Source organism: Salvelinus namaycush, chromosome 17, assembly GCF_016432855.1.
Source record: "Salvelinus namaycush isolate Seneca chromosome 17, SaNama_1.0, whole genome shotgun sequence".
In the NCBI taxonomy this organism is placed as follows: Eukaryota; Metazoa; Chordata; class Actinopteri; order Salmoniformes; family Salmonidae; genus Salvelinus; species Salvelinus namaycush.
This window is the reverse complement of record NC_052323.1, coordinates 31517135-31532239: the sequence shown is the minus strand read 5'-3', so window position 1 is coordinate 31532239 and position 15105 is coordinate 31517135. Positions and strand designations below refer to the sequence as shown.

Here is a 15105-nt window from a genome sequence, read left to right as displayed (position 1 = left end):
TGCATGGGAAAGCCTTGCACCCCGAGGCCCACCATTGATTTCAAATACAGATTATTTCCTCTTGAAGTGGATTATTTTTGTAAATATTTGCAGTTTGATTAAATAGAAATGTAGACACAGGGAAGTTGAAGCCTTTTCTAAACAAGGAAATCTTTCCCAGGGACTTTCACAATATTGTACAAACATTAGTCTACTTAGAGCATTTCTACAATGTCCACAGCATGCAGTGTAACCAGTCAGTCCTACAGTACATTAACTCAAACACAGAGACTCGTTTCACGGTAGTTTTATTTTCAACATTCACCATAATTATTCATCACTCACAAGTTCATGTTTTACCAGAAATAAATTCTGTCTGGAGAACACAACTTATATTATGGCCAACATAATACTCATTATTATTATAGAATACAAGACATCTCACAACAGATCATTTACATTGTAGAGCCTACACGCTCCATACATACAGAAGCATTCAATGTCATGTTTTGAGGCATGGTGGTATTGGAGTAGTTAGGGTGAGGGACTGGGGGTAAGGGGAGTACGGAACTTGATCACTGACAAACTCTCAATTGAGGTATATTTGGTAACACTTTATTTGAAATGTACGGTACATTACAGCAGTGTCCTGATGTTGTACTATAATACATTCAAAATGAACAAAATGTTACTGGATATATTCTGACTGATAGGGGGACGACTGTGATGAGACCTCACATCCTGTGATGACTTCATGGGCTTCATATCAATCCGGTACTAATGGGCTTCATTAATAGTGTTAGTAGTAACGGACGGTTATGATTCGAGTCCAACAAAGATTTCCCAGGCCAGGTGTTATAAAGTCCTTTTCTAACTGAGCAGTGACCACAGACACATCAGCAACACCTTACATTGCTGATGATACCTGGACACCAGGACAAACTTCATGAGTTTGTCATAGAAATAGAATCCATAGAAATTGAATACCTTCTATTATTAAAATATGCAGGATTCTAGGATCCTATTTCTATGGCGGAACCATCGTATATTGGCAGGGTCTTCCGTCGTCGTATCATAAACAAAGTTCACATTCTGCCTCAGTTGCATGACAGACACAGAGAGTCTATGTAAGAAACACAGAGAAACACACAGTACAGAATTTCAGGAGAACTTCACTGGCTGACAGGAAACTGTAGAAGCCATCTTGGCCCATTGTACTCTAGAATCTCTGATGTGGAACACCAAACAAATACAAATCAGTAACAATGTAAAAGGTTTTCCTATGGCACAAAATATAAATCACTGTTTGTAAGCTCTGTGGATAAGAGTTCAGATCCTTTAGCGTGAGCTCAGCTGCTTGGTGGTGGGGAAGGTCCGTTATAAAGCTGGGGAGCAAAGTGGGACAGTTCCTTGTTTGCCTCCTCCATAGCTGAAGGTCAGGAAAAAGACTGCCTTCCTCTTTTTTATGTCTGAGGAGATGCAGCACCATCTTCTCCTTCTCTTCACAGCCTTTTTGTACAATTGCTTCCTCAGCTTCTCGTCCACATTTAAAGTGTCCAAAACTCCCCTATCGTATAAACACGTACAATCACATGCAATAATACACTGGGCAAATAAAAACCATGGGCTAGGGTTATACATTTATATAGATTTATACATATAAATTCATATACTTTCAGGAATGTTAATCTGTTTTGTTCTTTTTTTAGATACAAAATAACTTCATATGACACAATAATATAAAACATTTAAAAAAAATGATCAAGTCTCTTCTTTAAAAAAAATCCATTAATAAAAATAAGTTCTATGTTTTATTTTACAATATATTTTATTTTTGGTCTCTGGCAGCAGGTCCTTAATTTAGATTGTGGCTGTTTCCATGGCGATAGCTGGATATTACAATGGGCACATGGCACAGCCACACTCCAGGGTGATTTCAATCTCCTCAGAGAACGAGCTCCCGTCGGTGCACTTGAAGAACACTTTCCGCCTCCGGCTCTTAGATGGGGCGCAGCAGAGGCCTCCGTCACAGGCGCGGGGACACTCCACCCGGTGGATCTTACTGGTGGAGGTGCACGTGTTCATGGGCTGCTGGCGCTTCAGCAGCTCACGCACCGCCTCTCCCTGGCACGTCACATCTAAACGAGGTCAATGGGAGAGCTTCACAGTAAACTTATTTCACTCTGACATGGACAATTTCAGATTGTATAGCCTATTATTATTATTATTATGGACCTCTGATAGTCAAGTTTCTGTATGCAGTAGAATGTCCTTCCAGAAACAGTTTCTCAATGTTGGAAACCGCCTAGGTGTGTGTGTGTCTATTCCTCTCACCTGTGGCACAGGCAAGGCCAGTGTAGCCTGGCTGGCAGTGGCAGGAGGGCTCCCCACTCCCTGTGACTCTACACTCCCCGTGTCTACACTGGTGTCCCCTACAGGCTTGGGGCTCCTCTCTCCTGTCACAGTACTGCCCTGTGTAGCCCTCAGCACACTGACAACTGTAAGATGACGCCTTAGGCACACACAGCCCATGGATACACCTGGAACAAAGAGGTTTACAGTTCATGTGAAGAATGGTAATTGATGTGTGTTTAATAATTCATCCACGTTGAGTATATATTATTCATATTTTATAACATTATTAAACATGAGCAAGTGTAAAAGCATGAGTCCATTTGTATGCTTGTGAATGTACTAATGTGTTGAGGATGAGGTTCATTATGGATTATTAGTTATGATTAAAGGCCTATGTTGAGGTGTCTTGGATATGTAGCTGTTAGACAGGCCATACCTGCTGCTCTGACAGGGGCAGTCTGATACGTAGCTGTTAGACAGGCCGTACCTGCTGCTCTGACAGGGGCAGTCTGATACGTAGCTGTTAGACAGGCCGTACCTGCTGCTCTGACAGGGGCAGTCTGATACGTAGCTGTTAGACAGGCCGTACCTGCTGCTCTGACAGGGGCAGTCTGATATGTAGCTGTTAGACAGGCCATACCTGCTGCTGACAGGGGCAGTCTGATATGTAGCTGTTAGACAGGCCATACCTGCTGCTCTGACAGGGGCTGTCTGATATGTAGCTGTTAGACAGGCCATACCTGCTGCTCTGACAGGGGCAGTCTGATACGTAGCTGTTAGACAGGCCGTACCTGCTGCTCTGACAGGGGCAGTCTGATACGTAGCTGTTAGACAGGCCGTACCTGCTGCTCTGACAGGGGCAGTCTGATACGTAGCTGTTAGACAGGCCATACCTGCTGCTCTGACAGGGGCAGTCTGATATGTAGCTGTTAGACAGGCCGTACCTGCTGCTCTGACAGGGGCAGTCTGATATGTAGCTGTTAGACAGGCCATACCTGCTGCTCTGACAGGGGCAGTCTGATATGTAGCTGTTAGACAGGCCATACCTGCTGCTCTGACAGGGGCAGTCTGATATGTAGCTGTTAGACAGGCCATACCTGCTGCTCTGACAGGGGCAGTCTGATACGTAGCTGTTAGACAGGCCATGCCTGCTGCTCTGACAGGGGCAGTCTGATACGTAGCTGTTAGACAGGCCATACCTGCTGCTCTGACAGGGGCTGGGGGCAGTCTTCTGATCACAGAGGGATCCGCTGCGGCTGGGTGGGCACTCGCAGGACACACCCGTCTCCCCCCTCTGTCTGCAGGCGCCCTGGGCACACACACTGCATGAGTGGCAGCCTGGCAGGATGCCTTCCACCCTGTGTGGCGCTGCCCACAGATCCTGGAGCTCTCCGTTGATCCTGACATTGTGGATGCAGCCGTTGAAGGCCTGGGGGCTGCGGTCGGGACCTGAACGCAGGCCTGATGCCACCACCGCTGAGGGTATGCCTGGAGGGGAGGAGGGTAGGGGTGGAAGAAAGAGGGGGTATTATCATTCTGACATTCTGGTTTGATGACCTGACATTTCATTGGTACATCAGTTTCAATGTGTAAAGAAAATATCTGTAGGTATGCACAGTGCAGATTGTTCTGTGTGTTTTTAAGGAGTAATGGGTCCTTTCAGGTATGTGTGCTATATGTGTCTCTGTTTACCTCCTATGTAGAGCTGTGTGCTGTGGTCCACAGAGGGCTGGCGGGGCAGCTTGCCCAGCCTCTTGGGGGATCCCTTGTCCACAACCAGGCTCAGAGAGTGGTTCTGAATCAGGAGCTCCACCGTGTGGAATAGACCATCATTCACAGACTCAACACTGTTAACAGAGAGAGACCAGAGAGACAAAGACAAAGAGAGAGAGACAAAGAGACAGAGAGACAGAGAGACAGAGAGACAGAGAGACAGAGAGACAGAGAGAGAGAGAGAGATTAGATACATTGTAGTAATATAGGAGTTCTTATAAACTCAGCAAAAAAAGAAACGTCCCTTTTTCAGGACACTGTTCAAAGATATTTCGTAAAAATCTAAATATCTTCACAGATCTTCATTGTAAAGGGTTTAAACACTGTTTCCCATGCTTGTTCAATGAACCATTCACAACTAATGAACATCCACCTGTGGAACGGTCGTTAAGACACTAACAACTTACAGATGGTAGGCAATTAAGGTCACAGTTATGAAAACTTAGGACACTAAAGAGGCCTTTCTACCAACTCTGAAAAACACCGAAAGAAAGATGCCCAGGGTCCCTGCTCATCTGCGTGAACGTGCCTTAGGCATGCTGCAAGGAGGCATGAGGACTGCAGATGTGGCCAGGGCAATAAATGGCAATGTCCGCACTGTGAGACGCCTAAAACACGCTACAGGGAGACAGGACGGACAGCTGATCGTCCTCGCAGTGGCAGACCACGTGTAACAACACCTGCACAGGATCGGTACATCCAAATATCACACCTGCAGGACACGTAGAGGATGGCAACAACAACTGCCCGAGTTACACCAGGAACACACAATCCCTCCATCAGTGCTCAGACTACCGCAATAGGCTGAGAGAGGCTGGACTGAGGGCTTGTAGGCCTGTTGTAAGGCAGGTCCTCACCAGACATCACTGGCAACAACGTTGCCTATGGGCACAAACCCACCTTCGCTGGACCAGACAGGACTGGCAAAAAGTGCTCTTCACTGACGAGTCGCGGTTTTGTCTCACCAGGGGTGATGGTCGGATTCTCGTTTATCGTCAAAGGAATGAGCGTTGCACCGAGGCCTGTACTCTGGAGCGGGATCGATTTGGAGGTGGAGGGTCCGTCATGGTCTGGGGCGGTGAGACACAGCATCATCGGACTGAGCTTGTTGTCATTGCAGGCAATCTCAACGCTGTGCTTTACAGGGAAGACATCCTCCTCCCTCATGTGGTACCCTTCCCGCAGGCTCATCCTGACATGCCCCTCCAGCATGACAATGCCACCAGCCATACTACTCGTTCTGTGTGTGATTTCCTGCAAGACAGGAATGTCAGTGTTCTGCCATGGCCAGCGAAGAGCCCGGATCTCAATCCCATTGAGCACGTCTGGGACCTGTTGGATCTGAGGTTGAGGGCTAGGGCCATTCCCCCCAGAAATGTCCGGGAACTTGCAGGTGCCTTGGTAGAAGAGTGGGGTAACATCTCACAGCAAGAACTGGCAAATCTGGTGCAGTCCATGAGGAGGAGATGCACTGCAGTACTTTTTAAATTTTAAATTTTATTGTTCCCCAATAGCTGTCCCTCAACCATTCGCAACACTAGCTGCAGTACTTAATGCAGCTGGTGGCCACACCAGATACTGACTGTTACTTTTGATTTTGACCCCCCCTTTGTTCAGGGACACATTATTACATTTCTGTTAGTCACATGTCTGTGGAACTTGTTCAGTTTATATCTAAGTTGTTGAATCTTGTTATGTTCATACAAATATTTACACATTAAGTTTGCTGAAAATAAACGCAGTTGACAGTGAGAGGACGTTTCTTTTTCTGCTGAGTTTAGAATAGAAGAAAACACCTATTGACGGACAAATTGAGTAGAAGGAGACTATTTCCTCTAAAGGATCTCACACATGATTATATGTCAGTTGAATTGTTACAGAGGCCTTGTTTGGTGTTATTAAGGAGAGCAGTGTGTTGCTTTCCTTGGGCGTGATTCTATGCAGCCATGCGGTTTGAGACCTCTCCCACACGTACCGTGTGGACGGTTAGAGCACTGTGAGCGCTGGGACACATGTGATGGCTCCCCTCTGGCCCTGTGAACAATAGCAGCACTCTGGAAGTAGCCTTGTTGCGAACCAGACTTCCTTAAAACAGGAAGGCGTGACAACGACATGATTTTGGAGGCATGGCAACGCGAGGCCAGTGTGTGTGTCCTCCGGAGAAAGATTGCCTTCCACACTACTCATGTTTAAACCATTACAGGGCACTCTCTGCCTCATCACACTGAGCATCCAAAACCCTCTCCAAACCAGAAAACATCTACTAGAATAGCAAGCAATGATGCTGTTGGCTTCTGGCTGAGTCAGTATATTTTGTCCTGGGGGCACGTGAGTACGTTTCACAATGATAACTGGCTTGTTGCTGTCCGACTGCTCCAGCTTCCATACTGACTGACTGGTTGACTGGCTGACTAGTTTACTGGCTGACTGCTGGGTACAGAACAGGCTGTACTGCCTCTGGGCTCTGGGACTGCATAGTTACTGCTGTTTTGTGTTTGGTCTAAGGGTTGGTACAACAGTAGCCTGGGGTCTGAGGTTGTGACCCTGCTGGACACTGTTAAGGGAGGAGAGTGGATGAAGGGGTAGATGGGGTCAGGCTGACCAGCCCTGAGGCCTCTACTAGAATGGAGGTTATTCAGGCAGCTATAGTACAGACAGCTAGAGACAGTGGTTTGGCAGGGAGAGAGAGAAAGAGAGAGAGACAGAGAGAGATAGAGAAAGAGAGTGTACATTAAATGAAAAAAATATACAGACCACAAATTCCAAATTGGCTACGTACCACGTATTCACCATGCACACCCTAATTGACAAACAAACAAACCAAAACAAATGCAAAGTCTTCTCATGCTTTGTTGACTTCAAAAAAGCATTTGACAAAATTTGGCATGAGGGTCTGCTAAACAAATTGATGGAAAGTGGTCTTGGGGGAAAAACATACAACATTATACAAACCATGTACACAATCATGTACACAAAGTGTGCAGTTCAAATTGGCAAAAAACACACACATTTCTTTTCACAGGACCATGGGGTGAGACAGGGATGCAGCTTAAGCCCCAACGAATTGGCGAGGACACTAGAACAGTCCCGGTCTCAGCCTACTAGAATCTGAAGTCAAATGTTGACTGTTTGCTGATGATCTGGTGCTTCTGTCCCCAACCAAGGAGGGCCTACAGCAGAACCTAGATCTTCGGCACAGATTCTGTCAGACCTGGACCCTGACAGTAAATCTCAGTAAAACAAAAATAATGGTGTTCCAAAAAAGGTCCAGTTGCCAGGACCCCAAATACAAATTCCATCTAGACACCGTTGCCCTAGAGCACACAAACAAACTATACATACCTCGGCCTAAACATCAGCGCCACAGGTAACTTCCACAAAGCTGTGAACGACCTGAGACAAGGCAAGGGCCTTCTATGCCATCAAAAGGAACATAAAACTTGACATACCAATTAGGATCTGGCTAAAAAATAATTGAATCAGTTATAGAACCCATTGCCCTTCATGGTTGTGAGGTCTGGGGTCCGCTCACCAACCAAGAATTCACAAAATGGGACAAATACCAAATTGAGACTCCGCATGCAGAATTCTGCAAAAATATCCTCAGTGTACAACGTAACATACCAAATAATGTATGCAGAGCAGAATTAGGCCGATACCCGCTAATTATCAAAATCCAGAAAAGAGCTGTTAAATTCTACAACCACCTAAAAGGAAGCGATTCCCAAACCTTCCATAACAAAGCCATCACCTACAGAGAGATGAACCTGGAGAAGAGCCCCCCTAAGCAAGCTGGTCCTGGGGCTCTGTTCACAAACACAAACAGACCCCACAGAGCCCCAGGACAGCAACACAATTAGACCCAACCAAATGATGAGGAAACAAAAAGATAATTACTTGAGACATTGGAAAGAATTTACAAAAAACCTGAGCAAACTAGAATGCTATTTGGCCCTAAACGGAGAGTACATTGTGGCAGAATACCTGACTACCGTGACTGACCCAAAATTAAGGAAATCTTTGACTATGTACAGACTCAGTGAGCATAGCCTTGTATAGTCTTGCTCTCAAGAGAAGACAGGCTATGTGCACACTGCCCAAAAAATGAGGTGGAAACTGAGCTGCATTTCCTAACCTCCTGCCAAATGCATGACCATATTAGAGACACATATTTCCCTCAGATTACACAGGCCCACAAAGAATTCGGAAGAAATCTAATTTTGATAAACTCGCATATCTATTGGGTGAAATACCACTGTGCCATCACAGCAATAAGATTTGTGACCTGTTGCCACAACAAAACCGCCACCAGTGACAAAAAAACACCATTGTAAATATAACCTATATTTATGTTTATTTATTTTCCCTTTTGTACTTGAACTATTTGCACATCGTTACAACACTGTATATACAGTTGAAGTCAGAAGTTTACATACACCTTAGACAAATACATTTAAACTCAGTTTTTCACAATTCCTGACATTTAATCTTAGTAAAAATTCCCTGTCTTAGGTCAATTAGGATCACAACTTTATTTTAAGAATGTGCAATATCAGAATAATAGTAGAGAATCATTTATTACAGCTTTTATTTCTTTCATCACATTCCCAGTGGGTCAGAAGTTTACATACACTCAATTAGTATTTGGTAGCATTGCCTTTAAATTGTTTAACTTGGGTCAAATATTTTGGGTAGCATTCCACAAGCTTCCCACAATAAGTAGGGTGAATTTTGGATCATTCCTCCTGACAGAGCTGATGTAACTGAGTCAGGTTTTTAGGCCTCCTTGCTCACACACGCTTTTTCAGTTCTTCCCACACATTTTCTGTAGGATTGAGGTCAGGGCTTTGTGATGGCCACTCCAATACCTTGACTTTGTTGTCCTTAAGCCATTTTGCCACAACTTTGGAAGTATGCTTGGGGTCATTGTCCATTTGGAAGACGCATTTGTGACCAAGCTTTAACTTCCTCTGATGTCTTGAGATGTTGCTTCAATATATCCACATAATTTTCCTACCTCATGATGCCATCTATTTTGTGAAGTCCCTCCTGCAGCAAAGCACCCCCACAACATGATGCTGCCACCCCCGTCCTTCACGGTTGGGATGGTGTTCTTCGGCTTGTAAGCCTCCCCCTTTTTCCTCCAAACATAACGATGGTCATTATGGCCAAACAGTTCTATTTTTGTTTCAGCAGACCAGAGGACATTTCTCCAAAAAGTACAATCTTTGTACCTATGTGCAGTTGCAAACCATAGGCTGGATTTTTTATGGCGGTTTTGGAGCAGTGGCTTTTTCCTTGCTGAGCGGCCTTTCAGGTTATGTTGATATAGGACTCGTTTTATTGTGGATATAGATACTTTTGTACCTGTTTCCTCCAGCATCTTCACAAGGTCCTTTGCTGTTGTTCTGGGATTGATACGTACTTTTCGCACCAAAGTATGTTCATCTCTAGGAGACAGAACGCGTCTCCTTCCTGAGCAGTATTGTAACGGCAGTCTACTTCGTCCTCCTCCTCAGACGAGGAGAGGCGAGAAGGATCAGAGGACCAATGTGCAGCGTGGTAATTAGACATAATGAATTTAATAGACAAAACAAAAACACTATACAAACTGACAAAACACACTAACCGTCACAGTCCTTGCTGGTGCAGACAAAACACAAAGACAGGAAACAACCACCCACAATCCCCAACACAAAACAAGCCACCTATATATGATTCTCAATCAGGGACAACGATTGACAGCTGTCTCTGATTGACAACCATATTAGGCTGAACACAGAAACAGACGAACTAGACACACAACATAGAATACCCACCCCAACTCACGCCCTGACCAACTAAACACATACAAAACAACAGAAAACAGGTCAGGAACGTGACAAGTATGACGGCTGCATGGTCTCATGGTGTTTATACTTCCGTACTCTTGTTTGTACAGATGAACGTGGTACCTTCAGACGTTTGGAAATTGCTCCCAAGGATGAACCAGACTTGTGGAGGTCTACAATTTCGTTTCTGAGGTCTTAGCTGATTTCTTTTGATTTTCCCATGATGTCAAGTAAAGAGGCACTGAGTTTGAAGGTGGGCCTTGAAATACATCCACAGGTACACCTCCAATTTACTCAAATTATGTCAATTATCCTATCAGAAGCTTCTAAACCCATGACGCCATTTTCTGGAATTTTCCAAGATGTTGAAAGGCACAGTCAACTTAATGTATGTAAACTTCTGACCCACTGGAATTGTAATACAGTGAATTATAAGTGAAATAATCTGTCTGTAAACAATTGTTGGAAAAATTACTTGTGTCATGCACAAAGTAGATGTCCTAACCGACTTGCCAAAACAATAGTTTGTTAACAAGACAAGTGTATGAGTGGTTGAAAAACGAGTTTTAATGACTCCAACCTAAGTGTATGTAAACTTTATCTATTTCACTTGCTTTGGCAATGTAAACATATGTTTCCCATGCCAATAAAGACCCATAAATAGAGAGCGAGAGAGCGAGAGCGAGAGCGAGAGCGAGAGAGAGAGAGAGAGAGAGAGAGAGAGCGAGAGCGAGAGCGAGAGAGAGAGAGAGATATGATCACAGACATTGACCCTTTCTCTCTCAGCTCATTCACTGTCAAGCCACTAACACCTCTGTCTGATCACAGCCAAATTACATTGTTCCTCAAAAGAACAGATATGGAAACAACCACACATTCACAGCCCAGTAAGCTGTACAACATCAGAAATTCATACAGATGGGCCCAAAACAGCACAGAAGAATACCAGAAAGCAACCTGTAACCAAAATATCCAAAGACTCTTAGATAACTAACTGTCTTGATACCACATTCACTCACAGTAAAGAAGACATCAATCTATCAGTACAAAACATCAACTATATATTCAGGCAAACGGCAAAAGAAGCACAATTGAAAATGATAAAAAACAAAACAAAAAAGATCACAGATGACAACTGGTTTGATGCAGATTGTAAAAAATTAGAACACTATCCAACCAAAAGCACAGAGACCCAAATAATGGTTAATTACGCCTTCATTACTGTGAGACTTTAAAACTCTATAAACGTACACTCAGAACCAAAAAAGCACAGTACAACAGCAAGCAGCTGACACTAATTGAGGAGTCCATAAACACAAACAACTTCTGGCAAAATTGGAAAAAACTAAAAAAATCTAAACAAGAGGAATTAGCGATACAAAATGGTGACATATGGACAACCCATTTCAAAACACTCTACAACACCGTTCAAATTGACACAAACGCAGAACAACGCCAAATTCATGAGATGTTGAATGGATTAGAAAAAGCTATAAAGGACAATCAAAATCCATTGGACTCCCCAATTACTGACCAGGAGCTCTATAAGAAACTTCAGGCTCTCAAATTGAAAAAAGCATGCGGACCTGATGGCATCCTAAATGAGATGCTCAAACTCACTAGTGCAAAATTTCAATTGGCTATATTAAAACTGTTTAATTTGATCCTGAGTGTAGGTTATTTCCCTGACATCTGGAATCAAGGACTCATAACCCCAATCTTTAAAAACGGAGACAAATTTGACCCTAACAATTACAGAGGCATTTGTGTGAACAGTAACCTGGGGAAGGTTTTCTGTAGTATTATAAATGTAAGAGTTCTAAACTTCCTTAATAAACACAATGTCTTGAGTAAAAGCCAAATTGGATTCATACCAAAACATCGCACAACTGATCATATTTACACCCTACACACCCTGATAGATAAACATCTCCACCAAAATAATACCAAAATATACACTTGCTTTATCGACTTCCAAAAAGCATTTGATTCTATTTGGCATACAGGACTGTTCTACAAAGTTATTGAAAGTGGTGTAGGGGGTAAAACATATGACATAATTAAATCAATGTATACTGGCAATACGTGCAGCATTAAAATTGGTAAGAAAAGAACAGAATTCTTTAACCAGGGGCGGGGCCTTCGTCAGGGTTGTAATCTGAGCCCTGCACTCTTCAATATTTACATCAACGGATTGGCCACTATTCTAGAAAAATCCTCAGCCCCTGGTGTTAGTCTCCACAATTCAGAGGTTAAATGCCTACTCTTCGCAGATGACCTATGCCTGCTGTCACCCACAGCACATGGCCTACAGCAGAGCCTGGACCTGCTAGAGCAGTACTGCCAGACCTGGGCCCTGGCAGTAAACCCCAAAAAGACTAAAATAATGATTTTCCAGAGAAGATCCAGATCTCAGGGAATTAGACCAAAGTTCTCAATTGGTACAAAATATATAGAGTACTGCACACACTACAATTACTTAGGATTAAAAATAAGCTCAACTGGACACCTTAATGAGGCAGTGAATGAACTGAGAGAGAAAGCAAGCAGGGCATTCTACGCCATTAAAAATCAATTTCAAATTGAAATACTAATTGAATATGTCATTGAACCAATTGCACTTTATGGCAGCGAGGTGTGGGGTCCACTTGCAAAACAAGATTTCATCAAATGGGACAAACACCCCATTGAAACCCTGCATGCAGAGTTCTGTAAGATTATCTTACATGTCCAGAGGAAAACTACAAACAATGCATGCAGGGCAGAATTAGGCCAATATCCACTAATAATAAAAACTAAAAAAAGAGCTATTAAGTTTTGGAAACATCTAAAATACAGTGACCCCCTCTCATATCTCTACTTTGCACATTCTTCCACTGCAAACCAACCATTCCAGTGTTTTTACTTGCTATATTGTATTTACTTCGCCACCATGGCCTTTTTTATATTTTTATTTATTTATATATATATTTTGTTTGCCTTCACCTCCCTTATCTCACCTCACTTGCTCACATTGTATATAGACTTATTTTTCACTGTATTATTGACTGTATGTTTGTTTTACTCCATGTGTAACTATGTGTTGTTGTATGTGTCGAACTGCTTTGCTTTATCTTGGCCAGGTCGCAATTGTAAATGAGAACGTGTTCTCAACTTGCCTACCTGGTTAAATAAAGGTGAAATAAAAAAATAAAAAAATATCACTACCAAGCCCTGCAATGCCAAGAGCTGAGCAAAGAAAAGAGTCCCCTCATCCAGCTGGTCCTGGGGCTGAGTTCACAAACCTGTTCTACTAACACACTGAAGCCTCAGGACCAGAACATCCAATCAATCAGGATAAACCAAATTACAACACAGTCAAAACAAAACTATATTGCTTATTGGGAAACACAAGCACAAACACAAAGCAAAATGCAGTGCTATCTGGCCCTAAATCGACAGTACACTGTGGCTAAATATTTGACCATGGTTACTGATCAAAACCTTAGAAAAACCTTGACAAAGTACAGGCTCAGTGAGCACAGCCTTGCCATTGAGAAGGGTAGACACAGGAAAACCTGGCTCCCTGTAGAGGAAAGGCTGTGCAACCACTGCACAATAGCAGAACCTGAGACGGAGCTGCATTTCCTGACAAAATGTCAAAAATATAAAACAATTAGAGAGTGTCATTTCCCCAAATTTGAAACCCTTATTCAAGGTTTCAAAGACCTCTCTGATGAGAGTAGGCTACCCGTCCTGTTGGGGGAGGACGCAGAGAGCTGTGGGTTGGCAGCGCACTACATTGCTGCCTGCCATAAGTTGAGGGACAGTGTCTGACAGACCAATCAACCTGCACATGTACTCTACTGTATGTTTATTGTTATTGTTGAATGTATGGTTATTTTGACACTTGGTTATTGTTGTTACTGTTGTCCCGTTGACAATTTTGATTCTCATTTTTATTTTTATATTGTAAATATCCAAAATAAGCTTTGGCAATATGTGCATTGTTACGTCATGCCAATAAAGCAAATTGAATTGAAAAAAATTGAGAGAGAGAGAGAGAGAGAGAGAGAGAGAGAATAATTGGGTCTGGGTGGTGAAATTGAGTGCAGCTCAAAACTATCTCTTTCTATCCTTACCGCTATTGGGTTGTGGTCTAATCCAAAAACAGCATGCCATCAGGCAAGTGTAGCAAGGCTCCTCCCTACTGCAGCTCTCCTATTGGCTGATTGTTAAAAACGTTTGATTGACAGTTCCTGCAGTGGTTCAATGACTGTATTATTACATTAACAGCCAGTAAAAAAAAACGTAAAATCATATTAATAAAAACATTTGACAAAAAATGATATATATTTTTTCTTTGCAAAAGTAGTGCACTGGGCCTTTACTCATCCTGTATTAGAGCGGTCTGATACAGCTGAACCACACCCCCCGTCCCGTCCCGTCCCGTCTGCGAAATAATCGCTGCATCATGTGTGGTTTGCATTATGGCCTTGTAATTTCATTCCAATCTGAAAACAGGCCTTTTGCAACCAACCCGTTTTTTTTTTTTTTACCTTTGTCAGTACGTTTGAAACAAATTCTTATTTACAATGACGGCCTACTCCGGCAAAACCATAACCCGGACGACCCTGGGCCAATTGTGCGCCCCCCTATGGGACTCCCAATCACGGCCGGTTGTGATACAGCCTGGAATCAAACCAGGGTCTGTAGTTACACCTCTAGCACTGAGATGCAATGCATTAGACCGCTGTGCCACTCGGGAGACAGCTTCTGCTTCCATTTAATACATAAATACCACCATGGAAGTCTGGCTTTATTACACTTCAATGCCATTGTCATCCAGTGTCTCTGATTTTTACAGCCGTCATTCGTTACTGGCAATCTGAAAGCCCACATGCACATCCTGGCTAAGGGGGAGTAGCAGGGAAAAGGGTTTGGGGAAGAAAATCGACAGATGATTTCCCATCTTGCTATGATACCATATGACCACAGAGAGGCAGCAGAGGTCCAGCCTAAAAAGGTGAACCGTGTAGCTCAGCCCTCCAACTTTTGCCAATTTTGGGCTTTGTCTGTGTTTTGACAAGCTGAAGTTTTCCAGAGGCTATATTTTTCGATGGGGATGTGGTGTCTTTGATGTGTGCCCAGCCTGCGTATTAGCTTAAACCAGCCCATTATGGAATTC

At 43.3% G+C, this 15105-nt stretch overlaps 1 protein-coding gene across 1 annotated transcript in view; it reads right to left on the bottom strand.

Annotated features, from left to right (window-relative positions):
* Positions 1–283: 283 nt before the first annotated feature.
* The window catches only part of LOC120062086 (slit homolog 3 protein-like), a 36065-nt gene continuing 21243 nt past the window's right edge, over positions 284–15105 (bottom strand). Inside the window, exons 5-8 of the mRNA XM_039011894.1 lie at positions 4027–4181; positions 3534–3822; positions 2314–2519; positions 284–2117 (exon numbers count right to left, since the gene is read on the bottom strand). Coding sequence (XP_038867822.1) covers positions 1876–2117; positions 2314–2519; positions 3534–3822; positions 4027–4181 — 892 coding nt within the window. The 3' untranslated portion in view covers positions 284–1875. The remainder of the gene's footprint in view (positions 2118–2313; positions 2520–3533; positions 3823–4026; positions 4182–15105) is intronic.